The 15,970-nt window shown below is 38.2% G+C and overlaps 1 protein-coding gene across 1 annotated transcript; it reads left to right on the top strand.

Annotated features, from left to right (window-relative positions):
- The first annotated feature begins 1,432 nt into the window (after window positions 1-1,432).
- Window positions 1,433-14,470, top strand: lonrf4 (LON peptidase N-terminal domain and ring finger 4). The gene is made up of 12 exons (XM_077578155.1): window positions 1,433-2,214; window positions 3,410-3,528; window positions 4,609-4,731; window positions 5,632-5,814; window positions 5,907-6,033; window positions 6,186-6,261; window positions 6,383-6,497; window positions 7,853-7,974; window positions 8,096-8,254; window positions 10,613-10,775; window positions 10,854-11,003; window positions 12,436-14,470. Exons 1-12 carry the CDS (start codon window positions 1,917-1,919, stop codon window positions 12,583-12,585), a joined length of 1,785 nt encoding a protein of 594 aa, XP_077434281.1. The 5' UTR covers window positions 1,433-1,916; the 3' UTR covers window positions 12,586-14,470.
- Window positions 14,471-15,970: the final 1,500 nt, after the last annotated feature.

Below are 15,970 nucleotides of genomic sequence, written 5' to 3'. Positions count from 1 at the left end.
TGCCTCACAGGTGCATTAATATGAAGATGCTGATCTGACAGCATGATTATTGCACAGGGGTTCCTTTGGCTGCCCACAATCAAAGGCCAAAGTGTAACACATCTTCAGCATTGAGTTGACAAGGCTGTTAACCGGTCCACTCTTCACTGGCTCTGCAAAGATGCTGGATTGTTGATCCTAAGCATCCCAAACATGCGCAGTGGGTGACTGAGTATTTGAGCCATGCAAGCATTGGGATGTTTTTAGCTTCCAGGAATTGTGAACAGATTCTTGGAACATGGGGCCATGCAGTGTCATGATGCAGTATTATGCTGTCACATTAGGTGATGGTTGTGAATGAATGGCCCTACATTAGAGCTTCTTATTATGTATTGCAGAGCACTGAAAATGACATGAAATATACCTGTGTTCATTGTCCCATATAGGCTTGCCCATACTATAACTCCATGGCCAACATGGGCCACTTGACTCAAAACTGTGATGTAAGTAAATCACTCACCCACCTGTCATACACACTTATCTGCTCAGTACTGTTTATCCTTGAAGACAACACCGCCCCGAAGTGCCAGATGCTGTTTGAATGGGATAATTTGCCCACATCGGCACTCAATCGCCCACTCAAATCGGTATGAACGAACTGCAGTAAGGTCGCGACCCTGATGTGAATGACGAGCATGCAGAATGAGCATCCATGATATCTGGTACAACATACAATATGGCCTTTAAAAAAAAAAACAAGCACAGGTTTGATTGATTCTATCAGACTGATAATCATGTTTGTTTCCAAATGTGTTTGCAGTTGTGTAGACACTACATCATCCTGTCTTGTTTTTTCTTCTTTGCAATCTACTGGACGAAAGAGAGAAGAAAAAAACCGTTTTATTTTATTTTTTAATAACCTGTCAGTCAGTGTCAATACAGATATTAGAATACAGCACTTTTTCCGATTGTGTAAGTGTCCTGACTACTCAAAACAATAGGTTGTCCACGAGACGAGTTCCACCGCTGATATGCAAACAACTTTATCGTTTTTGTAATCATGTATTATCAACGTCTTCCATCCTGACCTTATATTTTATTGTCAATTGAAATTCACGGCACACTGTTGACAATAGGCCAAATCTATCCAGTAATCAGATTCTCATTTTGGGTTTATCCCCCCCCCCCCCCGGTATATTGACTTGGGAATTCCATCCACTGTGTTTCACACATTGTCTGCTTTAGAATTATCTCCAGAATTGACAAAACGCACGCGATTGTGATAACATTCGTCCCTAGTTTTTTGTTATTCCATCAATTTGTACCCACGAATTATGTTATGAAACTCGGGGACTGTGGGTTTCACAACAGGATTGACGGCGAGCTGCTTGGCCAATCAGCGCGTTCGCTGCAACGTCACGTGATCTTTATTTATATAACGTAATGGTGTAACACAGTAACCTGGAAATATGCCCTCGTGCGTAGTATCTAACAAAAGGGGGCAATCCACGGACCGAGGCAGCCACAAGAACATTTAACATATTCCTGTTGGCTTCGTGGAGTCTTTGACTGCGTTTGGATCGGTGAGAGGAGCGGCTAACTCAAAAGAAGCTGAGTTTTTTTCTTTACCTGATGGGAGAGGGAAACACGTACGTCGTGGTTGCTAAATCGTGCATTATTACATTATTAATGTGGACGAGTTGTCTCAGAACGCCTACATTAGATAAGCAAAGGCAATGTGCGCAGCCGAGATAAAAAGCGGCTAAACTTAGCCGGAAAGCTAACGGGTTTAAGTGGGGACGCGTACACCTTTTGCAGTGTTATTCATACAGTAAATGACACACAGCAGAGGAGGAAAGTATTCCCGTGTGCTAGACTCTAAGGGGAAGACCAGTTCTCGCCGCGGGATACTGTGCTGACACACCACCACCACCACCATGGAGCTGTTGGAATGCCGACTCTGCCTCTTCCCGATGTGGGAGCCGGTGACCATAGCCTGCGGTCACACCTTCTGCAGGAGGTGCGCGGGGACCTACCTCCCGTCCAAATGCCCGATTTGTAAAGAGAGGTTAAAACAGAGGGACATGAGAAACGCCAAGAACAATGTTTTGCTCATCCGTGTCATTGAAAAGTGCTGCCCCGAGGACGCTAAAATTAAGTGCCAGTTGCAGGAGAAGCTCCGCGCCAAGCAGTACCAGGAAGCTTTACGCGTCGCCAATGACGCAATACAGCAAGGTAAGGCAAGAAGTTCTTACAAAACGTTTAACTTTTCTTGTGTCATGTTTGGTTTCACTAACAAGGCATCGCCGTTGAAATAGAAATTATTTAAACCGGTGTGTTTGTATTTTTGAGATAAACAGACTAAAACAAACTTGATGCTCGATATTAACCTCTAAATGGCATCGGTGGCCCTATAAAAGCCACATTAAGTAACTGTTGTAAAGATGCTGTTGTGATTGATGTTTAAGCAGAACAAGGAGTCAGAATGGAGGGCTGCATCAAAAAATCAGATTGTACAAAATGATATGCCATTTTGCTTGGTTTTGTAATCTACATTCTTGTGAGATGTGCCACAAAATAAATTAACCTGCAACCGAACCATCCAAAAGCAATGATGCAGAGTTTATCGAAATGAACTGACATCTTTCAGCCAAGATTGGGCGGGGGGAAAAAAAATCTTTCACAACTTCTTATGCACCAGTGATAAAGTAACTTTCTCCTTTGTTTTGCCTGCTGTTTAGGTATAATCATGTCAATGAATGAACAGAGTTTGTAAATCTCGTTAAATACATCACAATAGTAATAATTACCCATGGCTTTGATATGAAGCACAGGTTTGGACTGGATCTTATGAACATGTAATGCACCCCACCCCACCCTCTTTCATAATCCTGACTTTTATAAGCAAGAATGTTGGTATGCATGCATAATTCTAATGTATGGGTGGGACCTCTAACAGGAAACAGTATTATGTTAAGTAAAACCCATATGACTGGTATGGCAGCCCTTAAGCAACAGTTCAGTTTAGTATTGTACTATGAGTCTTATTTTGCTGGGGCAGGACAAGTGTACCGGACTTTTTAGTTGACGCATAACACTTTATTGTTGTGTAAATGTTTTTATAACAGATGGCATCACTTGTTTGGCACATAAAATTTAGCTTGTTATATCACAAGATCATTATGGAGTATAAATACAGACTCAAATCATGCTTGCAGACAGAATGTGTTGATTTAAAATAAAATTTTAGTTGTTTCATGTTTGAAAATGTATTTGTAACCTCACTGTCTTCACCTGATAAGAAGGAAGCAACACCACATGGCTTAAGATGATGCCCCTATTACAGGTTTTGCATGTCATGCATGTCAAAACAAATGAATAAATATGTGTTTCTTTTCTTCCTTTCATTCGTCATTCATTTCATCTTTAGTCCCAGAAGACCCAAGTCTGAAGCTGTACAGAGCTGAAGCACACTCTGGCCTGCTGCAATTTTCTGATGCTCTGGCGGACCTTGACTATCTCTGCTGTGTTCGGCCTTTATGGACCGAGGTGGGTTAGATGCAGCAGGAAAATCTTCACTCAAAATGTGTATTTGCCGACATGGAGGCCTTGCGAGAACTAAAAAAAAAAAAAAAAAAAAGCCTTTACAAATATGTTAATGCTTAGTTATGAGTGACACTGTTAGAGAGGTACAGCATTAGTATTAGTATTATAACAAAACATAACATAAAATTAATAATTACATCTTGTGTATTTAAAACAATCACATAACATAGCCTTTCAGGCAACTATCTTCATACTTAGGCTAAATAACATCTATGTTGTGGCGCTATAACACTTCAAGCATTGGATTGGTCACAAACAGTGCAGCAACACATGTAGATAGACAAGATAACAGATACTCGCAGACATACTGTATATTCTTTCTCCTCTGTGAAGAATGACTAATATGAGTACTGTACTGTACTGATGAGTCAATGAGCAGTACAATATGTCTATCTGTCTGTCTTATACCACCCTCTTTTGGCCAAGGCAGGCTTACCTGAAAGAGCAGCATAATGGCATTTAAATCGATGTAGTATGTAAAAAAAAAAAGTTTATATTTATTTATACCGTTACTGTGTATTTTATTTCCATTCATTTAAATTGTTAAAGATGACTTGAGTTACGAGTGTGGTCACGGAATGAATTGAACTTCTATCTCAAATCACCACTATATTTAAATTAAAACTTTGTGTAATTATCTTTGTAAATGCATCCAGGTTAATATACTGTAGCTTGTGTTATGGATCTCACTAGATTTTGCAGATACAGTATGTTCCTAATTTTGTGATTACTGCATCTTTGTTCTCTCAAAAAGAAGACACTGTCTTGTTTATTGAACTCCAGTTGCTCAACTACATTCTTATGATACTGTTATTTTCTTATGCCGCTGGCTAATAGCATGCAAACAGCTACTTCTACCACAACCTCACATAATCACCATGTTTGTAGTGGGGATAAATATTTTGTGTAATCCATTTTTTTTAACTGTTGTATCATGTAATTTCCTTACAGTGAGAACCTGTCATACATAATCGACTTATTTGAGTAGTAGTGCGCTGACCATGCTCCTTTATCTACACACAGGGCTTCTTTCGTAAAGGGAACATACTGTTGGAAATGGCTCAGCAGGCAGAATCCCTCATCCAGTTTCATCATTGCCTCAAACTGCAAGCTGACTTTGTTCCTGCTAAGAATCAGATCAAGAAGGTTGTTCACACCACCCCTGACTGTGTGCTGTAAAGTAGAACAAATATAAGAACATTTGCCTTGTTAAATGGCAATTCATAAGTTGCACAATGCTGAACACTTCATGTTTAAACTGCTAACTGGGCCTGTTGGAGGAGTATTTTCAGTTTAGTTGATAGCACATTCTTCTACTCCCTGCCTTGTAGCCAAGATTTAGATAGTTATTTACAGTTGTGTTTAATTTTGTGGACCTGAGATATTATAGCTCAGACTTGCACCAACAATACACCTTCGCTATACTTATTGACATTAGCCACTAAATGACCGAATTGACCTGAATGGTTTAGTCAATGTACTTTTGCCAAAAAACACTTCATAATTTAACAAAAGAAGAAGTAGTGCACTTATATAGCGCTTAATCTTGATCATATGTTTATAAAGCCATATGCACTTATCTTATTCAAACATACTACAAACATATCGGAGTGTAGCATACGCCGGCTGGCACTTTGATACAGCGTATCAACACACGGAAAGGTTAACCTTTTTAGTTTAAAGTAACTTACTTTTCCTGGCCAACGACAGAAGTCAAATATTCCCATTGCTATGACGGTGTTAGTCGTAGCCAGGGGCTAGGAACCAGATTGAGGCATGAGCCGTCCCAAAAAAATAGTCACATAACTACTTCTGGGCATTTGCTTGATTGTAGTGTGTATGTAGCTTTCACACATTTGCACTATAGGTGACAATATGCTATGACACAAAATTATGATTCAGCGTACCTTTTCAATGGCCAATCCGCTACTCAAGTTCAAGTTGCCATAGATTTGGGCGCAACCCAAGGGGGTGTATATTATCGTACACTTTTTCTGTGTTGTCCTATTCCAAAAATTTGTGATAATATATGGGTTAAAATTGCAGATCCTAGAGGCGGAGGGCATCTCAGTGCCAGAGGAAGTCTCCTGCATTATCCAGGTGTTGGCTGATTACTTGAAGGCTTCCTACCCTATTACAAGCCTCAGTGGCACCCAGGTAACACACCCTGAGGGCCTCAAACATCCATATGGCGATGCAGTGGGCAAAGAGAGGAGAGACGCGTACCAGGTGCGTACTCCAGACGGGGTGAGAAGAAGAATGCTTGCATGGTGGGAGGTGTTTGCTTGAAATCTTCAAGTTGTAAAACTGTGTTTCTTTAGAGCTCTAAAGTGAATCACGACACCAGCACTGAGTGCTGCCTCAGCCTCTGCCAAGCTGTCTCCTTCCTGCCAGCCAGTGAAGACGATGAGGAGATGATGACAAGAAAGGAGGATGTGAATGGCAGAGGTACGGTGACAAACTACAATAAACACTGATGTTCTCAATAATCATCTTTATCATTACAAGTCATTGTTTTGTGTTCACACACATTCAGTCTATTGTATATTTTTGATCAAATATTTCATGTTTCTTCATGCATAAAATTGCTTTCATCTAAGGTGCCAGTTTACACTTCAGAGATAAAACTCTGAGCGTACTCACTGTGTCAGACTTCGAGTGCCCTCTTTGCATCAGGTCAGTGTCCTGTTCTCTCACAACAACATTACTAGCGTACCCTCCATGGTTGTCTGTCAAGTAGATAATAACCCTAACAACAGTGTGCTTTGATGATTTCATATATTTATAATTTTTTAAGGTTGTTTCATGAGCCAGTTACCACGCCATGTGGTCACACTTTCTGTAAAAACTGCATAGAGAGGAGTCTGGACCACAACCTCCGCTGTCCACTCTGCAAGCAGCCACTACAAGAGGTAGTAGCCATTGTTTACCAGGACTGGACAAAATTCAGAATTGAATTGAGAGAATATTCCCTAAATTCCAATTCAATTGTTGAATTTGAGTTTCAATTGAGGTGGCAAACGGGAAGCACAATTGCAGGAAGTAGAATTGGAATTCAAAGAAATTATGGGAAATTTGAATTAGATTAAATAGATTTTAATGTGTATAGCGGAATTTATCACTTTTTTTTTGCAACTGCCACCTCGGGCCTAAAGCGTAACTGCAGCCTCTGTGTCAAGCCTGTGCATGGTGCACATGTGAGTGTGTGAGCTTGAATATTAGTTATATTATAGGTTATTATTTTTAAAGTTTTTTTTTGTGTGAGTGTGAGCTGGAGTTTGGGTAGCTCTCGAAGCCAGCCTCTTGTTGTTGTTTTTTCGGTTTCCATCCCTATTGTGTCGTAAGTGCTAGCTAGCACAACACTAAAGGTCCGCGGGGTCGATCATGATTGTCACCCTCCACCTCCCCACCCCTCAGAAACTGTGGGGTGTTCGAAGGGAAGATACAAGCTAGTCACAGTTAAAAAGTCAGGGCTCTCTGTACTCAGATGGGCATTGTTGGAACATGCATGATGTACAAAAATCTTTAATCTCCGCAATGCATCTTTAACAATGAAGATTTTGTTGTGGAATTTTCAGTAGTTAGGTGAGATGTATAAAACAGTCTGGAAAACAACTTGTCTTATGGGTTTCTTTATATTTGAAGCTTCAAATTTACACCAGTCTAACAGAGCAGTCTACAAGACAGTGGTCTGTGAGAGAATGCGCAGTAAGAATCATGGGAAGATTCTTTATGCTGCCTGGTTAGGGTTTTTGGGGAGGAAAAACGGACGGTCAGCTAGAAAGGAAAGCAAGCAGTCTGTTCCCAGCAGGCTTATCAGTCAAGGTCACTTCGATATTGCTTCATGTACAAGAAGTGAAAAGCCCATTGTTAAAGAAAATACAGGTGTCCTCAATACAGTGTAAACTTAGGTTAATGCGTGCTAAATAATTATTTTTCATAACAATTTACAGAATATATTCATACAAATACTTTGTATTATTGTCAGAACTTTATGTACACAATACTTAATTATAAGTGAACTGCTTTTTATTAACGTGAAAAGCCTAACTCGCATAACACAGATCATTCAAATTGTAAAAACTTGTTTGCACAGCACTTCATTTCCTAGAATAATTGCTTTATTTAAGTCTTTAAAATGGCTACCCAAACATTTTGTTTGGAGCACCCAAGTGAAATTCTCACCGTTTTATTTTACGTTCATTTTTTTGACAGCATTGAGATCTAAACATGGCTATAACTCTCCTCCTCATTTGTTTATTTGCAGTACTTGAAAAATAGGAAGTACAACGTCACAGTTGTGGTTCTGGATATCATGGATGGCCTTTTCCCCTCACAGTTGGCTGAAAGGAAACAAATACATGAGGCAGAGATGGCAGAACTGTCAAAGTAGGTGCCATGGAAGGAAAACTCGTAAAATCATTTATTGTAATCTACATTGTGGATTGATTCCAGATTCCAATTCACTTGTGATGTTATCATGTTATTGTTGCCTGTCTCTCTTCTACAGCCTCACAAAGGACATCCCTATATTTGTTTGCACCGTGGCCTACCCTGGTGTGCCATGCCCCTTGCACATCTTTGAGCCTCGATACCGACTGATGATGCGTCGCTGTATGGAAACGGGAACTAAGAAGTTTGGCATGTGCAGTTACGAACATGGGAAAGGGTACGCCAAACACACAAATTTAATATTCGAACCATAACATTGAACAGCATTTTTATTTGACTTTTTCCTCGCACTAAAGCACAACAGTTGGAGATTGAGGCTCAATTGATGCCTGGCAATGATATGCAAGCAGACAGCACACACACATCAAACCAGTCATATGTGACTCAGAGGGGGTGAAAAATAACAGCAGGCTAACCAGTCTGCTGAGAGATCTGCCATGCTTTCGCATGTCCCACCAATATTTCCCCGAGTTTTACTTTGCTTGCAAGAATGAAAATGGAATTGTAATCTGAAACATAAACAAGTGACAATTTTACATTCTTTTTATTTTTATTTTCTAGCTGTATCTTAAATTGTGGCTATAATACTGCATGGAGGTTCAGTCGCTCAACAAGAGAATTGTAATGCACTCTTAATCATTAGATTTTGAAAGGCAAGACTCATTTGGTCTTTAGTGACCTAATATCAGTACTTAGCATACATTCACTGCATTGCATTAACATGATCCATGTGCTAAAAATGTACTTACTTTACGTCATGTCAAATGCAATGACTGATCTAAAAATGGCCACAGCATAATTTCAATTTCAATAGGTAGATTCTTGAGAATATTTCATGTTTCTTATTTCTTCCACCTAGTAATGGCAAATCAAACTTTTACCTGCTCATGTTCACTGATGTTGTGTCAAAGGCGGAATACACCTTTAGACTGGTTGCCAGTATTTCACTGGGCACACACAGTATAAACAAACAGACATTCACACCCACCTACAGGCAATTAAGAATCGACTTGTTTATTTTTAGACTGTGGGAGGAAAATGACACAAGCATTAGGAGTCTGTGCAAACACACAATATACTCCTTTCAAACTGATCTGTTTTAACTGCTGTTTTACAATCGTCCCATTGTTGTGTTTGGTTCAAGTTGTGCAACCCTAAATGTTCATTTGGCTTCACACTTGTATAACCCAGAGCTATTTCACTAATATAACGTCTGGATCAGAGGTCAGGCAAAGTGATGCCTGAGGGTGCCAAGTAGCCACTTGAGTGGAATAGCTCACCAGTGATGGGACATTGTGATTTCCTTGGAATGTTGTAGAAATAATGTTAAATCCTAGATGATCATTATTTTGAGTGGAACTGAGCAATACGTCAATATCAGAATATATTGTAATAGACAGCTGATCAATATAAATAAAAAATGCACAATATAATATCAATAAAGGCTACTGACTTAAGTCTTGTGCCACATTTACAAGCACCTAAAAAGAAATTTGAAGCACAAAAATGTTTTACTACCAGACATTTTGAATGGTATTTTTTTTTTTTATCCATTTGTTTTTAATTCCATCTGTAATTAATGTGTTTTCTTATTTTAAATAGGCTTAAAAAAATCAATCATTACCAATAGAGTGAGTGATATGATCTACGTACATAATGATAAGCACAGCCCTACTAATAAGCACATTATGTTTAAAACGTTGTTTTAAAAAAATTGAAATTCAAATAAATTGAAATTCAAATAAATTTCAATTACATTTTGGATGTGTTTACTCCTTATTTTAATGTTAAATTTTAAAATAAAATAACCTAAATCCAGCCTTTTTTCTCCCGATCCTTATTTTAAAGTGTAAAAAATAATGAATAATTGGGGTTGTCCAGATTCGACATCGACGTTTATTTGTTTTTTACGTTTAAACATTTTCTTGTTTTCTACCCAAAAATAAATGATCGTTCTACTGCACAGAGCGCATGCTGTACTCCAACTTCAAGTTTTTGCCAACATAAATAAATAAACAATAAATAAATAAATATTATAATAAATTTTGTTTGGTCCAAAAGAAATTTTACATAATTATAATGTTTGTATTTAAAAAAAAAAAATGGGCTTAATATTTTTAAATGCTTAAATGTTTTCTTGTCTTAAAATAATCAATAAATAATCGTTTGAATAATTGTGATTTCAATTATTGCAAAAATATCGAGCAGCTTTAACTGGTTGCCAGCGTGCCCATATTTGGAAGCGTTGACGTAAAGTCTACCAGGACATAAAAACTGAGATTTTGACTAGATCTAGCTTTCGTTGCTGCAACATAGCAGCAGTGACATCACAACTCCGCCACTCTTAATAGAACATTTTCCAATTTGAGGCGTCTTGCCGCAGCATCAAGATGACTGTGTTGCTCCGTGCTGTCCAGAAACACTCTATTCTGTGGTCCCTGCCCCTCACCACATACACAATGAATGTTTGTTTTTTTGAGAAGTTTAAAAAGTGGTTCCCAAACCTTTTTTTGCCGGGCTCCACATTTTGTCACAGGAAAGTTAACATAATTGGTGAATATTTGTGTTTCCCAAGATTTGCAGACTATGGCTGCATGCTGGAGATCCTTAGCCTGGAGCTACTGCCTGATGGACGTTCCTATGTAGACAGTGTGGGTTGCAAAAGGTTCAGAGTCTTAAAACGAGGCCTAAGGGATGGCTACCACACTGCTGATATTGAATATCTGGAGGATATCAAGGTATGATTTGCTCAAAGAGTTCCTGTTTTCTGTTGAGAGTAATTGGATCAACTATAAATGGCTTCCACCTTTCGACAGGTGGAAGGGAGTGAATTGGAACTCCTGCAGCGTCTCCACGACAGTGTCTATCAACAGGCTCAGGACTGGTACCAGCGCCTTGGCAGTCGCATGAGAGAACAGATCAACAAGCAGTATGGCATCATGCCCGGTATTGAAGAGAACATTCAGGTAGGGGCTTTTAACATAAATGTCAATTTACATTCACTGTACCATACAACCAATCCATATTGAATTACAGTGTAGACAACAAAGTGGGGCTTTTGTAAGATAGTGTTTTCTAAGTATTCAATTGGAAGTCAAACAAAAACATTTCTTATTTTGTATGCGCTTCCCTCACTAGTCTAAACACAGCATTCTGATTAATGATTGCCTTTGTGGAATACTAATTAAGCATTAAAATCCACAATTTTTATCCATCTTAGGGAGTGGCCATTTTGCCACTTGCTGTTGACTCGAAACGACATAACAGTTGCTCAGGTAACGACTAATCAAGGCTCAACTGAGTTTGGTCATGTACCGTTTGCAAACTGAGTCTGAGCTGCGATGTCATTTTCAGTCGACATCAGGTGGGAAAATGGTCGCCCCTGAGATTATTAAAAATGGGTAGATTTTGCTACTGCCGCCTGTGGCCGAACAATGTAACTACACACCCTCTTCTTCACATACGCAAAATACACATTGAAAATTATGGACATCATGTTGACAATATATTTTTTAATATCAACATTATAATTGACTAAAATTGTTCGGTTTTTAGAAGTATGTGGGTTTTTTTTGCCAAGTACCCAGACTTTATGTATACATTGTATATTTCAACAAAAAACATCAATGTCCAAAATGATGCATTTTTTCATACAGTCATTGCCAGTGTTCTAAACTGAGATTGCCTTTAAGTTTTTAGAATCCTTGAAAATGATGACAAATGTTTCCTTTTTTCTGATACTTTAACAACTGACATCAGACAGTAAAATGTTTTGAAAGTTAAAAAACAATGAAATGTCACAAACAATTGCCCATTAACACACCTTACTGTCTATCTTCTCATTTCCAGCCAAGTTACGCATTTAACAAATTCTCTGCGATTGGAGTGGAAAAATAAAATGATCACAATCACTTTTTATTGATACAGTATTAAAATCACGATTAGTAAGTACGATTATTATTCATTGATTTTAAAACTTAGGATTTATTCACCTACCATAACGCAACATTAATTATACAGTAACTTTAAATAACAACCAGAAAATAGCCATTTATAATAAACAAATAAGCAAATAAATTGAAATACGGGCTGTTCCTGCTGTTCTTGCCTTGGCCTGTTGGGGCAATGTTGTGCTATGCATGCATGGTTACACCCTTACGTGAAAATACAAATAGTACAAGGAGGAAAGTTAAGAATATAATCCCTTTTTTGAGTATTACTGTACTACATGTCTGTATGAGTCACTCGGCATAATTGTAATTGTTTAGATCTTTTGGTATGGCTCATGAATATATATCATTAATATTCAACGGCTGTATCTTTTCACCCCAGGTTATATACTGTACACTGTGTGCAATTTTCTTAAATGCCAGCTAATGTATTTATTATGTTTTCCAGGCCTCATCCAACGGTCCAGCTTGGTGTTGGTGGCTGCTGTCTGTCCTCCAGCTGGATCCTGCTTATCAAACCACTGTCCTCTCCCTCTCTTCACTTAAAGACCGGCTAGGTCACCTACGCCTCATCCTTGAGTACTTCTCTCAGAGCTAAACGCAGCATCGTGGTGGAATTTCTGAGATAAAAGGCTGAGGGTCAAATTTTTTGTATGTACATACATAACACTTGAGTGAAGCTTAGCTCGCAGAGATCTTTGCATCACAATTTTTGGGCTCAACTACTCTGAAATACAAAGGGACTGTTTTTGATGTCACGCCTCCAAACCAAATCATGGTCAAAACTATGAATACTAATTTATAACAAAACTTTAAAGGAGTTAGCTGGGTTTTGTACCTAGCTAATTCTCTCTATCTTTTTTTTTTAATATATATGATAAAAATCACGAGTGTCACAACACACACTTTTGCCACATTCTTGTCTCACTTCCAGGTAAAACAGCCATTCAGCAAATGAAATGTTAACTCAAAATATACCCGTGGTATGAATAATTTGTGGTTTGAACTGCACCATATGTACAGTAGACACTAGTGCAATTAACCATGCGCCACATCAGAATGTTAAAAAAAATATGTTGCTGGTTACTCTCCAGTTTTCACACAAAAGTTGGTAAATAAAGTTTGAAAGTCATGAACTACAGTTTCAAATCACAATTGAAATGACAGTGAAATTTCTAACACTAAACACATACATGATGAGTAATTTCTGATTTATAAAATAAACAAATGTTCATTTTTAGGATTACAATTAATTTATTTTAATAATCAGATTAAAAAAGTACTTTTTAATTTCCATCTCTTAATTCTAAAACAACATTATTTCAAATTAACAGTACAGAAAATTCACTTACTGGTACTTGTTTGGTCTGTAACATCAATCAGCAAAAAATGTGGATCATTGTTTTCCAAAGTTTTTTCTCGATTATGCTTTCATGACAGTCTATAGAAACTGGATAATATTTACTGTTGAGAAGCTGACATTTCGAGCATTAGGACAATTTTACATTTAAAAAATATTTAAATGATTAATAGATTATCAAAAGTTATCAATTCATTTGATAATTGATTAGTTGCAGATTAATTGTTGCACCTCTAATTCATTTATTGGCTTTGTAGACTATTTTCCCCATGCTCTTGTTGACCTCTTTCTTGTATTCTCTTATCCATGGCAGCCATTTGCTATGGCTCGTTTTATACTTTTGAATATTAAAAAAAAAAAATCCCCCTGTTTCGTATTAGTGAATGTTGCAATAAGAATTTTTGTGTTCTGTGTAAACTTGCACCTACTTGAAGGCAATGTTGTTTTTAATGAAAGCCAACAGACCAGGTTGCTAACCTGATTTTTGGTGGACAATTATGAAATTGTTTCAGCATCTGGATTTGACAACCTTCATTTTTGTGCATGCATTGCCAGTGGAAAGTCAAGCACAGGTGTCATGTGTTTGTGTCATCTGTACAAAGGATTCATGTTGGTATGTGTTCATTGCCTGTAAACATTTTTGTTTTATCATGATGATAAGGTCATCATGTCAGCTCCATCTATCTAGGCTGCTCAGCGTCATGCACTGAGGGAAAACTGCTTAATGAAATGGCCATGGTCAGGGATAATTCCCCACTGTGGTCCTCTACAATAACACCTGTTTGGCCCAAACAGTGTCCCATCACTTTTGCAGTGGCCCCTCTACCATCAATCATATTGCTTCGAGTGCCTTTGACTGTGAAAATTCTGCGAGTCTTACAGGTTATACGACACATAATGACAACATACAGTGTCTTTCTGCTATCATTTTATATGGATTAAGTGCTGCATTCCATGGGTTGCCAAAGCTGCATGTTATACAATGTCAATTTGTGAAAGGCTTAACTTGAGTATAACTACTCTTTGGGGGGTGATTAAACCTCAAATGTGCCATACAGCGTGTGATTTATAGAAATGCTCTTGAGTTTCTGAGAGTTTTGCAACATTAAAGTTTAAATTAAAATGACTTAAAATGTTGTCTTTTGTATAGTGAACACATTTGCAGTCTCACTTTTTACATTGCAATAGCTCTGCAGTTTTTTTTTTTTTTGTCTTTAGAAGGACAACACGACTTGAGTTGTACTAATACAGCAAATCCCACTAAATGAACCAATACAATGGATAGATGGGATGACGCTACTGGGTAACTGACTTTTTTCTGCTGCGCTGGGAAAATTTACCCATTTTCAAGCGGGTAAAGCGCCCTTTGTTTTTGAAAGTAATTAATATTATTGACACTGACTGCAAATCAAACATTATATTCCCAAGAAAGATTCTTATAAAATTACTGAAGCTCTGCCACTGATCTTGACTGGTTCAGTTAGCTGTCTATTGTAAATGAATTAATGGGCTGCTCTTCCTAAATTGTGGGCTGGTCTCTTTACGGGGAAATGGAGAAAAATAATGTTATAACTAAACAGCATCGGCCTCAAAAGACGCCGGCCCACTGGCCAGTCCAGCCCTGATTGATTGTGAAGCACCATCTCAGTAGCAGCCAAATGAAACTGCTCGCCGGGTTTGTACATCCATTTCTGTCAGATTTGTATCCATCCCACCCTCAAAGTGGCATTTATTTTTCTGCGGGTTTTGTTGGGGTGGGGCGTATTTTCTATGACAATCCAAATGGAAGCACTGCGCTCTTTTGCAGTTCACTGCATAGCTTCGTTTGGTTGAGCTGAGGACTGATGGCAGTGTAAAAGGCCTCTCATGGATCACCATGGAAACACTTAATTATTGAGAGAACGGTGTAGTAATGCTGCTGTAGAACAGTAAAAGATTGAGAATGTTATCATTTCTTGTGGCTGGAAATTAAAATTATTTCGATTAAAATAGCTATCATCGAACAACGACTGATTTGAACTGTAGAATGATTGCTTAAACCCTTTTTGCCAAAGACAAACGTGGTGTTTTAAGATAATTATTCTCCCAAATGTTCTCCTTCCTGTGATGTTTATTGTAAATCAGGTTATTATTGTACTACCTGATTTTCTTCATTTACACATTTCAGTGGAATCCATAGTCATTTGCTAATCATATTTGCTTGGAAAAAGGCCACAAAAATATACTCAAGCCATTCCTCCACCAGGGGGCACTATGCAGCTGTAAAAGAAACGCAATACGCCATAAATTCACATCAATCCTACATTACAAACTACCTAATATGTATGGCTTTCCGAGCTGAAATGACCATATGTCATTGATTTTTTTTCTCTTTGCCAACAGGAAGAGCCTATCAATTACACAAAGCAAGAATAGAAGTCTTTTTGAACATGAAAGGAAGAGTGACAGGAGAATGTGTGAGTAGGTGTGCATGATCCACACTGAACAAGGAGCAAAGCAGTACAGCGCAAGTGTTTCCAGCCAACAGGATCTGCATAGGAAGCAGCCAAATGACAAAGACGTGTCACTGGCTTCAATGGGGTTCCGTAAAGCAGCTCAGCTTCGACATCAAAGGCCATTACAT

The sequence above is a fragment of the Vanacampus margaritifer genome, chromosome 10 (genome assembly GCF_051991255.1).
Source record: "Vanacampus margaritifer isolate UIUO_Vmar chromosome 10, RoL_Vmar_1.0, whole genome shotgun sequence".
NCBI classification, from domain to species: Eukaryota; Metazoa; Chordata; class Actinopteri; order Syngnathiformes; family Syngnathidae; genus Vanacampus; species Vanacampus margaritifer.
Note: the sequence above shows the minus strand (reverse complement) of the source record. Positions and strands in the feature narration are given on the sequence as shown.